A 15,081-nucleotide genomic window follows, 5' to 3' on the forward strand; every position below is an offset into this window, starting at 1 on the left:
AGCGGGCGCATTGAATTTTATTTTGCAGCGTATTTTAAAGTTTCATAAAAATAAAAATTTCATAATAAAAGACGCACCGGCGTGTCATGGACACTCGCTTGGGTTGTAGCCGGTCGAACCGACGACCCGCTCATCGGCGCCACCGACTTGGCGGCTGTAGAGAGTGTGCATGTGGTGGCTGGCGACTCGACCAAGCATGCGAATCTGGTGGCAGTTGCTAGTCGTTGGCTCGGCAGCATAGCGGCGGCGCCAGTGCAGATGCTACTCGCTCCCGTTCTTCTTCTGGACGTGGCTTCCACTGCTGAGGTCCTTCTGCAGCAACGGTATTCACTGGCATTTTTCAGCGCCATGACGCACCCTGCGTAGGGACTGGTAGCGCACCGCGTGTCGAGCACGGGTGGTACCTCAAGGAGTTGGGACGGTCGATGACCAGAGTACTTAGTGGGGAAAATGACACATTGACCAACTTGAAATGTGTATGGCAGCCGGCGTGGACGGTTTCTCATTGGATCTATATCTTTGGGTTTCTCCACCAATCCGGGGTTGTTTGCTACTGTACGCCATGCGGATTGGTGGAAAAGAAATGTATTTGGCCAATTGAAGCGCGGAGGCATCGAGTGCAAGCTTCCGTTTTCATTTTCGTGAGCGGTCCATGGCATCGAACGACGATATCTTCAGCCTCTTTGGCGCGCCGCCGCCGCCCGTCAAGCCGACCCGGACGACGCCGCCGGTCCAGCCGCTCTCGCTGCCCAAGAACTTTGGCAGCGCGCGGCAGAGCCTCTCGACGCTCTCGGTCACGTTCTTTGCGTCGTGCTCAGAGCTGCATCTGCCGACGGTCAACAGCACGGCGCAGAACGTCTTGCGCGGCGCCATGTCGGTGCTGGGCACGGCAGGTGGAAAGGCCAAGCTGCCCGAGTGCGCGATCCAGGTCGAGGTCAAGGCGGCGAACCGGACGCCGCTGCCGCACGCACCACGCTACACGACCGAGAAGGTGCGGAGCCGCAATCCGGCCTTTGTCATTGGCCTCACGCTCGAGCTGCCGGCGACGACGCCGCCCGACTCGCTCGTGTGCTTCAACGTCGTCTTGACCGAGGAAGGTGCAAACGGCAAGGTCGTCGCCCACACCGACGTCTCGTGGCTGCATTTGCTACAAAACTACGAGCACGGTGCCTCGTCGGTCTACTTGCCGCTCACGTCGACCGTCACCGACGCGGCCGTCCTCACACTTCGCTTTGCACGCGTCGCGCCGCTCTCGCATGCGCTTCTCGAGACGCAGAACGAGATCATCCGATGCTACGCGTTCCCGTCAACGACCAACCCGCTGCACTTGCCGACGCTCGTGAGCGAAGAGCTGGCCGAGGTTGGGCCCAGCGTGCAAATGCCGCTCCTCTTCCTTCGCCACTGCCGCCGCGAGCTCGAGGGCGCCTACCACCTCTGGCGCGTGCGCTACAACAACGCGCGGAAGCGGCTCAAGCACTTTGCCGACGGCGACGATGCGATGCGCAACGGCTGTGACGTCTTCCGCGTCTCGGTCGTCGCCGCACGCAACCTATTGGTGCCAGTCGCCAACGTGCCGCGCAAGACGTCGCCGGTGCGTCCGCCCAACCCGCTAAGCCCGCGCGAGATGCTAAAGAAGCAATACTCGCCCAAGCGCGGCTCTTCGGCGGAGGATGCGCTGACACCGCGCTGTGGCGTGCACCCGTTCGTGATGGTGCTCTTCAACGAGACCGAGTCGGCGGCAACGCCCCTGCAGCAAAGCCCATGGCATCTCGTCGGCCGCACCAACACCGAGTACGAGTCGCTCTCGCCGCGATTTGGCAGCAACCAAAACGTCCACCTGTGTCCGCATGGCGTAGCAGCCACCAAGCACTGCGTGGCGTCGTCGCTGCATACGAAAGCCGACGTCGAGGGCAAGCCAGGGTCCAAGCAAACGTTCCTCTCGTGGTTTCGGCCGTCGCGCCACCAAGTGCTCTCGGGCGCGCTGCAGTGGGATGTCTACGGCGAGGCTGAGAATGAGGGCCAAAGCGCAGTCGAAGTCGGCCAAGTGTTTATCTCGCTCAACGACTTGCGCCCGCTCATGACGCCCGAGACGCGCAACGTGGTGCCGAATGGCCTCTCGCTGCACACGGCCATGTGGGTCCCAATCCTCAACCGGCAGCAGCAACCGGTGGGCGAGCTCTACTTGGACTTGCAGATTCGATTGACGTCGCTTCCGTTTGTGCTCGAGTCGGAACACAACACGCACGCGTCCAAGCCCGGGCAGGCGAAAGCAGACGACACGCCGCTCTTCCGCCTTGCGTCGTCGACGGTACGTAGCTCTCGCGATAACCCAACATCGACAACGATGTAGATGGACCGCGCACTGCGCGAAACCATGGCGATCCCGAGCGACCAAGAACACTACTCGATCGGGTTCCTCCACGCCCACGTCATGGAGCTCGATCGCCAAGTGAAGGAGCTCGCCGCCATGATCCGCACGGCCGAGACCCGCCAGAGCCAGCGCATCTGGTTCAAAGGCAGTGGCGACAAGAAGAAGCGCGACGTGCAGGCGTTCCCGACCAACTTGCACGTGTCGTATCTGCGCAAGTACGCGTGGCCCGCAGCCTCGCCCCGTCCGAACGTCCACGCCGAGCCGAGCCAGTTTGACTTGCTGGGGCTGCACGATGACATACCGCCCGCTGTTGCAGCGACGCCACCGCCGAGCATGGTAGCCAAGTCCCATAGTACTCTGGTGCGATGCTTGATTGGCGTAGGAGAACCCCACGTTGATGACGTACGCGACCGTCACGTGTGGCGCCCCGACAGCCCACGCGCTGGGGCTGGACGACCAAGGGCTCATCGGTCTCGAGGACAAGCTCGTGCGCGTCAAGACGCAGATCGCGCTGGTCGCCAACGGCGTCAAGAACCTCCATAGCAACGTCATGGTCGAAGGGGGCGTCAAGACGTTCGAGCGACCGGTGCTCGTGCCGGTCGACGATGCCGACGACGTCAGTAGCACCGACACCGAGCACGCGGCCGCCGAGAAGCACGACGAGTCGACCGAGGCCAAGGCTGCGAGCTGGTCGCTGGCCGCAAAAGCGCGCAAGACGATGACCAAGACGCTGGGCACGCGCTTGACGCGGCACCCGAGCGACGAGACGATTGCGCCGTCGGCCCTTGCGCTCCGTGAGACGTTTGAAGCGTGCAAGTACCAGTACTACTTTCGCAAATGCATCTGCGTCTCGCAGGCCGTCTCGGCGCTCGTGACGTCGTTCTTGGCCTCACTCGAGCTGCACATGGAAGCGTCGCCCGAGATCCTCCACCAGTGGGCGTCCGTCGGGTACCTCATTGGCTGGGAGAGCTTGATCTCGTCGCAGGGCAAGGAGCTCACGATGCTCTCCGATGCGTGGGCAACCATCAAGTGCCTCGAGCGCTTTGCGTTCCAGCTCGACGACGCGATCGAGACGCTGATGCTCGAAGAGACGGGCGCCAACCACGAAGGCTACGTGATTCGTATTCCGTGCCTCGGTGCCCCGAAGGACCTCGGGCTCATTCGGGTTACGTCGGTCCTCTTCACCCAAGGCATCAACGAGATGCAGTCGCTGGCCAACATGGTGGGCACGTCGGGCGTCGAGCTCCAAAGCACGATCAACAACGCGAGCTTTCAGACGCTGCAGCAATACCACGCCAAGTACCTCGCGCTCAACGTCGAGTCGGACCGGACGACCGCGCAGCTGCTGCTCGATCCGCTCATGGCCGTCGTCCAAGCCGAGAACGCGGCGGCGAAGAACACGCGCATCCTCCTCGAGGCGTCGGACGCGGTGCGCCGCATGAACGGCGGCCGCGTGACGTACTGCAAGAGCGGGAAGGACCGCACCGCCATGTCGGTCACGCTCGACCAAGCGCGCGTGCTCTTCAAGCGCGCGAACGTGCAAAACCCGTTTTTGGTCACGTCGCCGACGCACGCGTCCCAAGAGATGGTCTCGAGCGACGAACTTGCCGCCGCGAACCTCATGCGCGAGTACGGCGTGCGCATCGCCGTCGCCAAGAAGAACGTCGGGCGCCCAAAGTACTCGTTCAACTCGATCCAGCGCAAGCTCTTGCCCGAGTTGTACCGGCCGCCGACATCGACGATCCAGGACATGGTCACGTCTGTGACCGCGCGCGACTCGTAAGCACGCAATATCCATATCTCATATTGCAATCGGATGTTGATACATTGATACATTTACGAATCGTCGACGTCGTGCGAGCCCTGGATCGCGGCGTGCGACGGACGGTAGATCTTCGGAAGGCACTTGCGCTGGAGGCTGTTGAACGAGTAGCGCGCTTGGCCGACGTTCTTCTTGGCGACTTCGATGCGCACGCCGTACTCGCGCATGAGGTTCGCGATCGGTTTGATCTCAAGCCACTCTTTCTCCATCGTCGACTCCTTCATGAGGACCGTGGCTTGCTTCCACGTGCTGCCGAGGATGCGCGCTTGGTCCAGCGTGACCGACATGGCGGTGCGGTCCTTCCCGCTCTTGCAAAACGTGACGCGGCCGCCGTTCATGCGCCGCACATTGTCGGACGCTTCGAGGAGGATGCGCGTGTTCTTCTTCTCCGTGCTGCCGATCAACGTCGCGAGCGGCTCGAGACGCAAGGACGCGCAGCTGTGGACGAGCCCGGGGCTGCTGTTGAGACTCGCGAGGTACTTCTGCAGCGCCTACGTCCACTGTCACAAAGGTCCCTCGATAGACAAGGCGAGGGTACCTTGAGCGACTTTTCATTGACGCGCGTCTGGAGTTCAATGCCCTGCGCGCCGACTGCGTTGGCCAGTGTCTGCATCTCGTTGATGCCTTGGGTGAAGAGCACTGCGGTCACCGAGATGAGCTGACCGTCTTGGAGCGCTGGCGGAAGCGAGCCAAAGTGCACCGATGGCATGGGCAAGTCGAGAACGTAGCCGTCGTCGCGCTCGCGCAGCTCCATCTCGACGTCGCCCGAGACGAGGCGGATCGCAAAGCGCTCGAGCGACTTGACGGCGACCCACGCGTCCGAGAGCATGCGGAGCTCCTTGCCCTGCGTTGAGACGAGCGACTCCCACCCGAGAAGGAAGCCGACGGTGGCCCACTGCGCCATGATGGCGTCGTGGTTGGGCACCATGCGCTGCACGCACAGCTCGAGCTGCGTCATGAACGTCGTGACGAGCACGCTCAGCGCTTGCGAGACACACACGGCTTTCCGGAGACCGTACTCGGTCTTGACGCGCACCATGTTCTTCTCGCACGCGAGCAGCGACTCCTCCATCTCGATGAGACCGCCCTTGGAGAGCCCGAGGCTGTGGGCCGTCGGCGCGCCGCACGTGACTGTCGAGTACGTCACGTCAACCTCGAGCATGTCCTGGAGCTCCAAGACAGCGATATCGTCGAGCGACGTCGAGTCGAGGCGGCTCAGGAACGCCGACATGTCGGTGCCCGGCACGATCGACGCTTCGGCTTCGCGCACGACCGGCGACGGACCGCGAAAGAGTCGAAAGTAGGCGACGTGCAAGTTGGTCGCGAGCGGCTGCACCTCGGCCTTGGTCTTGTCCATGCTCGAGCGGAACCACTCGTCCGCGTGGTCGTGGTTGTAGTTGATCCACTGACCGAGCTGCGCGAGCGACCCTTCAAGGGCGTCGACTTCGTCTCGGAGCTCAGGAATCGTGAGCGGCTTGGCCGACTCGGCGGCAGCGAGCTTGTTCTGCCACGTCTTGTCGCGCACGGGGTCGGCGAGCTTGAACAGCGTGCCGTGGATCCCCGGGATGGTGTCTTCGGGCTCGAGAAGAAAGGGCAACGTCGTGCGTTTGAGCTGGATGCGCAAGAGAATCTCGCCGCGGACGTCGCCGGTCGGCGAGAGAACGGGCAGCCACTTGGTGACGTTGATGGCGTACACGTCGTTGGAGCCTTCGTACAAGATGGCCTTGATGGGCACGAGCACTTGGCCAATGTCGATCTGGCCATCGTGGTGGCTCACACACTCGCTCGCGACATCAAACTGCAGCACGCGCTCGAGCGCATGGTTGCTGCTGTGGCCGTCGGCGTTGACGGGCGACGGGCGGTAGAACACAAAGTTTTGGTTCTTCTTGCTCGAGCTCGTGCTCACGGGCGAGTGGCCATTGCTGTTGGAGCGAGACCGACGGGGCGTGCTCCCGTCCTTCTTACTGGGCTCGCTTGGTGTCTTGGGCTTGGTGTCGAGGACGATGTTGGCGGCCCAGTTGGGCTCGGACGTGTTGGCTTCGACGTTGGTCTTGCCTTCGGAGATCTCGATCGGCCGCTTGCCCTTTGTCGTCTCGCGGAATTTGACCATGACGAACGGGTTGAGCGTGATGCTGCCCGCGTCGTTCGCCCCCGATGCCGACGACGACGACCGGCTCGTGCGCGTCGGCGCCATCGGCGGGAGGTTCGGTGGCAGCTTGAGCCCGCGGCCGCTAATGACCTCGATCGCGTACACATCGCAGCCGCTCGCAAGCGCTTCTTCGTCGGACGCAAAGTCCATGGCGGACTTGCGGGCGTTCTTGTACCGGACCGTCCAGAGGCGGTGCATGGCCTCAGTCTCCTTGTACGCTTGGTGCAGCAAGAGCGGGGGTACGGACGCGTGGTACCCGACTTCAAGGACCTCTTCGGTCGCGACCAGCGTCCGCTTGGAGCGGATCTCCTTGGCGTCCTTCTCCGGGTTGAGCGAGTACATGTGGAGGAGCATGTTTTGCGTGGGCACGACTGAGTGCTTGACCGGGAAGACGCGGCCAAATGTGAGGCTCAAGATCGCATCCGATGTGCCCGTCATCGCCAGCGGCATATGCACGACGGGCGAGCCCTGGCGGAAGCTCTCGAGGAGCGTGGCGCACGAGATTTCACCGCGCGCGACGATCTTCTCGAGGCCAACGTCGGTCTGCTGGACACGAAAGTAGAGCGAGTACGAGGCCGCTGACCCCCGCGGCGTCTTGGTCGAGAGCGGGATCGGGATCGTAAAGCCCATCGTGTACGACGGGTTGCGCGACCGGCGCGGCTCGGTGGCCTGCGCGTGCACGACAATGTTGTCGGTCGGTCGACGCATCTCGACTTCGACCTTGCATTCGGGCGTCGACGCCTCCGAGTTCTTCTTCTTGAAGACCGACTGGAAGAACGACTGCGGCAGCGCCGGCAGGTGCAAGTTGGTACACGACGCAAAGAGCGTAATGAGCTCCTTCCGGATCGGCCGCTCCGAGTCGGTGCGCGACATGGTCATGCGCTTGAGTGGCGGCTTGACGAGGAGCGGCGCAGCCACTGGCGCGGTTTCTGGCACGGCGACTGACGTGGCCTCGAGCGTACTAACTGACACGGGCGCAGGGACTGGCGTGACCTCGGGCGTACAGACTGTCTCGGGCGCAGGGGCTGGCGTGGCCTCGGGTGCGTCGAGTGGCGTGGCCTCTGTCAAAGTGACGGACTTGGCCTCAGACGCCACCGGTGCAGCTGCGTCCTCTGCAGGCGCTCCAGCAGGCAGCGTCACGTCAATGGGCGCGGGCGGCGCCAAGGCGACGGTCGGCGCGTCGGCGATGGGCGTCGGTTCCTCGTGCGTCGCCATGATCGAGAACGGGAAATGGGCCAACTTCGTCAATTCGGTGACGAATTTTAATAATATTTGGATTTAAATATTCGCGCACGGAATAAAATTCAGTGCTAACGCCAGCATGTGGCTTTGGTGACTGAATAAAAAGACACTGCACGCTCGTAAATTAATATAGTCCTCACAACCGCGCACGCGAGCTCAAATCGCCAAGGCGGCGGCGTAGCAACCGAGCAACCGAACGGCCGAGCCCACGGGCTTGCTCCTGCTGCCAGGACGCTGCATGCGGTTGACGCCGCAGACCGCAGATGCGAAGAAGCCGCGAGCAACTGCACCGCGCTGTGCGTCGCATGCCCTTGCGATAGGTCCCACGCTCGGAACATGTGCGACGGGGGCACATGACGTGACGCCGAGCCACCGAGTGCACGTGGCACCGCTCACACTGCGCCGCTCTGGATCGCTTATCGAGCGCTGAACCAAGCAGCCACAAGGCCAGGATGCGATGCGAGACCACTTTGGCCATGGCCACGAACGTAGCCCATGCATGACGGCATGACGGGCACACGGTGTACCGTAGTACAGTTCACAGCGTGGTGCTTGGGATACTGTGCTTGAAGTGGTGGTCGACCTCGACAACCCGGTGGCAGAGACACCCATGTCCGCACCCGGTGTATGTCTGTCGCACAGCTCCAAGACAATGCTGTACAAAGTGCGGCTGCAATGTCTTGCCGTCGTTGGCACGCCTGCACAACGTGTCCGCGCCTGCGACGACGCCCACCGACGCTCTGGTGGCATGGACATGCAGCCGACCTCGTGTATCTATCTATCTATCTATCTATCTATCTATCTATCTATCTATCTATCTATCTATCTATCTATCTATCTATCTACTGGCATGGCCAGTGGAGGTCTTGCCTCCGCGGTGCTAGCATCTCGCTTTGTCAACGCGGATGTCCAAGCGATACTTGTCATCGATCCACCCTCTCTCTTGTGTGTGGTGTGTTATCTAATGGTCGTATGTCTAAGGCTGCCTCTTCTTTCTCAACGTCTTCTCGACGGGGTCGTCGTCCAAGTCGTCGGGCACTTCGTTCAGGAACGTCCCGGTGCCCTTGAGTTCGTTGAGGAGCTCTTCCATTTTGCGGCGGAAGAACTTGATTTGCGCAAGGTACCGGTCCCGGCCATTCGTCGCGCGCCGCTCGCGTTCGTACGACGGCATCTTCAGGACCGTGTCAACCGCATCGCAGATGTAGCTCCCGTGCACGTCGTACTCCATGCTCGTGGCGTTGCGCAGGCCGTGTTTGTACTTGAAGTCGGGCGCGAGCATTTGGTGTCTAACGTTCAGATTCAGATTTACAAATCTCATCTCAATGCCGTCGCACCCGGCGCTCGGGATGACGTCGGCCGCAATGAGCACGCCCGAGTTGGCATCGACGAGCTCGTTCATCGGTGCGCCGTTGGTCGTGAGCACCAACGCGCCCGAGGCGCGTGCTTGGTTGATATAGTGGCCAAAGCTAGATCATTCATGTCATTTCCACAGTGTAGGAAGCACGTACCCTTCCATCTTGCTCGGACAGAGAATGACGGGCGCTTCGGCGAGGAGCTTCCCGAAGGCGACCGCATTGACATCGTCGCCCCAATGAAACGCAATGTTGGCCGGCGTCGCATTCGCAAAGAGCTCATGATAATGGTCGCGCGACGACTCGTCGAGCGAGTACAAATCCAAGGGCGGAAGGTCGTCGCGACCAGCCCAGCAGTCGAGGATCTGCCGCGTGCTCTTTTGCGTACTAGACAACATATTGACTATCGAACGGTAGACACACGACGATAGAGCTACCTGTGGCCGTTGGCGTGGAAGAAGCGCAGCGAGCGAAAGTCCCGCGGCTTGATGCGCTCGACAGCGTGCTGCTTCGAGTGCCACTTGGTGAGCGTCGTCGGATCTGACGACGTGTGCTGCGTGTACAGCACGCGTGTCTTGCGCGGGTTGCCTTCCTGCGCGTACCTACACCGCTTGCATGAGACATTGGTCGAGAGATGGAATGAGTCGTAGTAGGACCAGGCGACGACGCGGCGGTAGCAGTCGCGCGTCTTGCAGAGGACGTAGTCGACGCTCCAGTAGTGCTGCGCGCGAAGCTCGTGCATTTCAATGTTGGGCATGAGAACCACGGGCTTCTCCTACCACGCGGTCAGGACACGAAATAAGAACGTCGCATTGTACATCGGGAAACTTGGCCATGTCGGGGACGCCGCGCCAGTAGTGGTTCATGAGCACAAGTGGCGTCGTCGGGCAGAGCTCAAAGTACGTTGTGAACGTCCCTAGAATGGAGCAGCATCGTGGCAGCAGGAAGCGAATTGAAGCGCGTACCATCGGCGCGCTGGAAGCGCATGTCGAATACCCAGTGTGGCAAGGCGCGCGCGTGCAGGAACTGGACGTACGCCATACCGTCTTCGCAGTAGCCGTGGGAGCGCAAGTCCGACGGAAGAAAGACGTCGACGTCGTGGCAGTCGCCCAAGTGCTCCAGCAGCAGCGCGTGGTCCATCTCGGGCGTGAGGAGAAGCCGGTTGGTGCCGTTGGTTTGGAACGAGATCACAGCGTCCTTGGCATTGAGGCAGATCTCGTTGAGTGTGTTCATCTCGAGGAGGTCGGCCACGAGGCGGTTCCGGTCGTATTTGCTCGGCCCACGCAGGCTAAGGTCGAAGCCATAGCTGTTGTTGTAGGCGCCGACAAAGAAGAGCTGGAGGGCGACCAGGGCGAGGACGCTCAGGAGCAGGACGCGGGTCAGCCGGATGCTGTAGCAAGCCGCGTGGCTGTCGCGGAACTGGTGCTACAGCCATGTCCATCAGCGGCCACCACGACAGAGGCGGCTACGTACCTGGAACTTGCCCACCGCCATCGCCGCCCGGAACTCTCCTGCCAGCACGTCGGGTTGGATTGAATGCGACTCGCACTTGATTGGTCAAAATGCAAAACGTTCAACCAATCCGACGCGTCAGTACCACGAGGTTTTGCACACGTCGGAACGCGTTGACGCAATTTTAAATCCCTTGATTTTTGTATCGCAGCCGTATTTGCGTCGACGCACTTTTGCGACACCATCTGGTACGCGACCTTTTTCTGAGATTGCACTTGGTGTGTCTATTCGCGACCGCTCTTTCTCGGTCGACGCAATTATTGACACAAGTATTGACGCAAATTCGACGGAATGACCTTCCGCTGCGTGACCCAGCGCTGCGAGGCCGCCACGCTTCTCATCGTTCGCCGCCTTGCGCTGCCTCCAAGCTCATGCATCTACGCCATGGCGTAGGACAACGTCGACGAGACCGTGAGTATCGGCAAAGGGTACGCGCGCTACCCCGAGGCGCCGCATGCTAACGATGGGTTAGCCTCATCCTCTATGTGTCGTGGGCAAAAGGAGCGACCGCCGACGACTTGCCCAAGATTGGTGCGTTCGCGCATCTCACACTCGGCGCTTATGCTCAGGGCTAGTCAAATCGCTGCTAACGATTCGCCTGCTCAGCGCTCCGTCGGGCAAACCCCAAAGCATCTGCGAAGGTACTCGTACCGTACACCATTTATATGACGAAGCTGCTGCGCAGCGTCCACGGCGAGCGACGAGCCGGTCCATGTGCTTGTCGTGCCCCAAGCGGCGCTCACCTCCAAGGTCCAGCGAGGCAAGAACTTGCAGTAGGTCGACTTGTTTCCGTGCCTTCTCGACGCCACAAGCGCGTAGGTACCACGGGCAGCTCGGCAAGGACGAGGGCGCCGAGGCTCTGTATCTCGCATTCGTCCAGCTACTTGGCGATATGGCCAAGGACCTCGTGCAAGGTACAACGTCCGGTACGTCTTCACGGTCATCCCATACTGCACCAACGCATGCGACAGAGCCACGACTGCCCGTCATCCGCGCCGGCACCTTTGGCAATCGTCAAGTCCGACTATTTGACCAACTCAGACAGTCATCACACTCCTTGTAGACGCTCGAGTTTCGATCGGAAGGACCGTTCACGCACATGTTGGAGATGTAAAGAAGTGGAAACAAAAGCGGTCTCTATGGTGGCGCTACGACTATCTCGCTTACAAGCGATGCCACGAGCTTTAGACACGCGGCTCGGAGATGTCACCGACGAGTGCGTCGAGCGCCCGCACAATGTCGGCGGTCGACGCCCGGAGCTTGACGTCGACGGCACCGCCACCGAGCCAGACGTAGCCGAGAGGAAGAATCGCGCTCGATACGACCACCTAGTTGCACGGTGAACGAATGCCATGCGGCACGCGAGGCGCACCGGGATCGGCGTCTTCATGCCAAAGGGCGAGACGCCGTTGAACTGGAAGCCCGTCAGCTCGTCCGAGACGTCGGTCGCTGCATGCTGAAAGTTGACGTGCTTGCGCGAGACCTTGGCGTCCTTGCCAGCATCACGCACGAGCTTGGCGACCTTGTCCGCGTTCACCTTGGCCTCGTACTGCACGATGACGCACACATAGCTACCTCGACGTCATGCCATGGCGATGAGGTTTGGGCGTACGTACCGCGGGGCGTGAACCATCTCTGCCTTCCACGCAACGTTCTCCATGATGATGCTCTTGCACAGTTGGCTCGTCTTGCAGTTCAGGAGCTGCCTATTGCAGCGGCGGCGTCAACCCGCCCTTTTGCATGCGTGGCGACGTACGCACGCTGCGATAGCGACCAGTCGTAGTACGCTGCCGGGGCCACGTGCAAGGCAGCGCTGGCTACTTGCTCTTGCCGCAGGTGCTGCACGACGCGCGCAACGTTCTCCATCGCAATCACGCGCTGCTCGAGGGCGTCTGCCCGCGCCTCGATCGCCGCCACTCGGCTGTCCATTCCTGCCGCAAAATGGCCTGGCACAGTATCCGGACGAGGTGGCACGGTATCCGGAGGAACGGAAGATACGCTTTGGACTGCCCCGAGGGAGTGACACATACGCAAGTCCCACGCACCGCACCGTGACGCATTGGCGTGACGACGCACTGGAGCTTGAACGCACCACACGATGTCCGCACCAGGAGCGTCATTGCGCTCGTCGAGCCGGCTCCATCTACCAGCAGATCGCCGTCAACAGAAGAGCCGAGAGAAGTTGAGGCTCGGTCCGCCCATGTCTCTGTTCCTTTCTCGATCAAAAGAGCCCATGGAAAGATGCCTGGCTGCATAGCCTTGATATAACGAGGTACACGCACGGAATGGCCTTGGTCGATCCATGCGGCAGGTCGCTGGCAAGGCCTTCCCGTCGCTGGTCACGTTGGGCGTTGCAGGTTCGCGAGGCTGAGCTTCGCATTTCACGCTCGTGAAACCGTCGCATCTAGCATTTTAACGCCGTATTTAATGTTACATACAATGGACTCATACATGCCGAATATAATTTTGAACGTAAAAATAGAACGAACGCGCGCGTAATAATTCATTCCTGCCGCCTATTTTAATTCGGAGAAAGCCGGGCCGACGCGGTTTCAACGGCAGCGCACTAATTACACGCAACTTCAGCCCAAGTACCCAGCACGGCAAGGGAGGAAGCGAGTATCCTGCAAGGTTGTCGTGCGAGTTCCTGCAGCAGCGTCCCCCATCATTCGATGCACCATGAGAGACGTCATTTCGTTGAAGGAAAAGACGGCCAAAATTTCAGCGACGCGCCCGAGATCTTTCGACGAGCACCACCGACTTCAATATCGTCTGAAGGCCTTTGACGTCTGCAGTGCTTCCACATGCTTGCATATGGCGCGACGCTTCCACTGCATTGGACCATCTCGAGCTAAAAGGCCTTGGTCGGCGCCTCGCAAACAACAGAATTCGGGCGCGCCAGTTGCGTGCTTCTAGTCCATGGGCCGATTTCGATTTATGATATATTATATTTCGCAACGCATATATTGTATTATGGGTCTTTCCTGCCAAATTACTAACTTGGGGTTGGGCCAAAAAAGGGCCAAACCGCATTTTGCAGCATGCCCGTCGACGACGCGAGCAGCGAGGTGGGCTCAACGACGTCCCAGCGGCGCCAGACGTACCGCAGCAACACGGTCGACAGCCTCACGGCAAGCGTCAACGACTCGAGCTTCACGAGCTCGGCGCAGTACGACTCGACCAACGAGTATGCCTCCAGCCCCATGGGCAAGAAGTCGGCGCATGCGGACGCAGCACGCGAGTCGCTGGCGCACATGTCCGTGCACGATCTCGCAGCGCCGCCGCGCAGTGGCCAGCGTGACAGCCTCATCTTCCGCGGCAGCGAGGCGCTGCAACACATGGACCCGAGCATGCACGACGTGCGGCAGGGGCCGTCGCGACCGCCCGTGATCGTCGAAAACACCGAAGGCTACTCGCCATTGCTGCTCGCCGCCCGATCCGGCGATGTGGTCGAGGTGAATGCGCTCCTGGTACAGCCCGGCACGGATGTCTTGCGGCGCGACCCAGCGTTTGGCCAAAGCGCGTTGCACTTTGCAGTTCGTGGCGGCCACATGAGCGTGCTCAAGGCGCTCCTCTCGCCCCGCATCGTCTCGTCGATCATCAACCTCCCGGACAACCGACGCAACACGGCGCTGCATTTGGCGGCAGCGAAATCGCGCCGGATCACCAAGATGCTACTGGACCACGGCGCTGACACGCAGTTCTTCAACGTACGCAACCAGACGCCGCTCGGCGTGCACATCATTACGACGACGAAGGACGACCCGATGCTCTGCGAAATGCTCTTGCGCTACAAGGCGGACCCGAACGCTGCCGTCGACCAGTCGACGCTCCTCCACGTTGCACTCGATAAGGGTCTCGTCGAGATTGCGCTGCGGCTCGTGCGCCACGGCGCGCGGCTCGACAACTTGGACGAGAACAAGAAGACGGTCTTTGAGAAGCTTGACAAGCCCCTCCTCAAGCGCCTCTTGCACAAAGTCAACCAGTCGCCGGTCTGGATCGACGACAAGGCGCGCGCCGGTTGCATGCTCTGCGACAAAAAGTTCTCGCTCGGCACGCGCCGCCACCACTGCCGGTACTGCGGCCGCCTCTGCTGCAGCGAATGCGGCGGCGGGCGCGTCGCGGCCTTCAAGTTTCCCCAAGGCTTTGACAACCGGTTGAAAGCGCACGGGTCGACGCCCAACCACAAGCCGCAGCGCGTCTGCAACGTGTGCTTTGGCGTCCTCAACGAGCAGCAAAAGGAGCTCGGCCGGGACGACCTCCGCGACCGACCGTCCGACTTGGACCAGTTTGTCGACCGCCAGCTCAACGTCGAGTGGGATGAGATCAAGGGCCAGCACAATCACCCCATTGTGCCACAAAAGCTCTCGGGCAAAGAGTAGGAAGCTCGCCATGGCACCAGATGCGAACGCGTCGCCACCCATCTACTTGATTTTCAACAAACCGACTTGCTTCCTAGTTGTTCTTATTGAAGCGTTGGAGTCAGAGCCGAGAGGGAAGTCGCGACCTCCATCTTTGAGCGGCGATGGTCATTTTGTGCATTGAACCGCACTAAGATCTCAACGGGCCCCGAAAAACCCTACCCCTCGTACATTTCACGATCCAGCGACGCTCCCAACGGCGAGCAACCAAG

General features: G+C 60.8%; 6 protein-coding genes across 6 annotated transcripts; 3 read left to right on the forward strand and 3 right to left on the reverse strand.

Moving 5' to 3' along the window:
• The first annotated feature begins 469 nt into the window (after positions 1-469).
• SDRG_09194 (hypothetical protein) lies at positions 470-4,219 on the forward strand. The gene is made up of 3 exons (XM_008615111.1): positions 470-2,308; positions 2,351-2,707; positions 2,754-4,219. Exons 1-3 carry the CDS (start codon positions 653-655, stop codon positions 4,152-4,154), a joined length of 3,414 nt encoding a protein of 1,137 aa, XP_008613333.1. The 5' UTR covers positions 470-652; the 3' UTR covers positions 4,155-4,219.
• Positions 4,163-7,588, reverse strand: SDRG_09195 (hypothetical protein). The gene is made up of 2 exons (XM_008615112.1): positions 4,732-7,588; positions 4,163-4,684 (listed from the first exon to the last, which is right to left on the reverse strand). Exons 1-2 carry the CDS (start codon positions 7,555-7,557, stop codon positions 4,208-4,210), a joined length of 3,303 nt encoding a protein of 1,100 aa, XP_008613334.1. The 5' UTR covers positions 7,558-7,588; the 3' UTR covers positions 4,163-4,207.
• Positions 7,589-8,501: 913 nt separating this feature from the next.
• SDRG_09196 (hypothetical protein) lies at positions 8,502-10,430 on the reverse strand (the record flags this gene model as incomplete). The annotated part of the gene is made up of 8 exons (XM_008615113.1): positions 8,502-8,870; positions 8,919-9,050; positions 9,093-9,323; positions 9,374-9,538; positions 9,593-9,711; positions 9,755-9,852; positions 9,902-10,361; positions 10,410-10,430. The coding sequence occupies 8 exons, from the start codon at positions 10,428-10,430 to the stop codon at positions 8,561-8,563; spliced, it is 1,536 nt and encodes a 511-aa protein (XP_008613335.1). The 3' UTR covers positions 8,502-8,560.
• A 251-nt stretch (positions 10,431-10,681) lies between these two features.
• On the forward strand, positions 10,682-11,610 carry SDRG_09197 (hypothetical protein). The gene is made up of 8 exons (XM_008615114.1): positions 10,682-10,790; positions 10,842-10,876; positions 10,921-10,979; positions 11,024-11,089; positions 11,134-11,221; positions 11,268-11,374; positions 11,420-11,466; positions 11,512-11,610. The coding sequence occupies exons 1-8, from the start codon at positions 10,740-10,742 to the stop codon at positions 11,560-11,562; spliced, it is 504 nt and encodes a 167-aa protein (XP_008613336.1). The 5' UTR covers positions 10,682-10,739; the 3' UTR covers positions 11,563-11,610.
• A 22-nt stretch (positions 11,611-11,632) lies between these two features.
• Positions 11,633-12,476, reverse strand: SDRG_09198 (hypothetical protein; the record flags this gene model as incomplete). Its single annotated transcript, XM_008615115.1, has 4 exons — positions 11,633-11,776; positions 11,821-12,019; positions 12,065-12,154; positions 12,205-12,476. 4 exons carry the CDS (start codon positions 12,474-12,476, stop codon positions 11,633-11,635), a joined length of 705 nt encoding a protein of 234 aa, XP_008613337.1.
• Positions 12,477-13,458: 982 nt separating this feature from the next.
• Positions 13,459-14,906, forward strand: SDRG_09199 (hypothetical protein). Its single transcript, XM_008615116.1, has one exon. It carries the CDS (start codon positions 13,490-13,492, stop codon positions 14,828-14,830), a length of 1,341 nt encoding a protein of 446 aa, XP_008613338.1. The 5' UTR covers positions 13,459-13,489; the 3' UTR covers positions 14,831-14,906.
• The last annotated feature ends 175 nt before the right edge of the window (positions 14,907-15,081 follow it).

Source organism: Saprolegnia diclina, assembly GCF_000281045.1.
Source record: "Saprolegnia diclina VS20 unplaced genomic scaffold supercont1.29, whole genome shotgun sequence".
NCBI classification, from domain to species: domain Eukaryota; phylum Oomycota; class Saprolegniomycetes; order Saprolegniales; family Saprolegniaceae; genus Saprolegnia; species Saprolegnia diclina.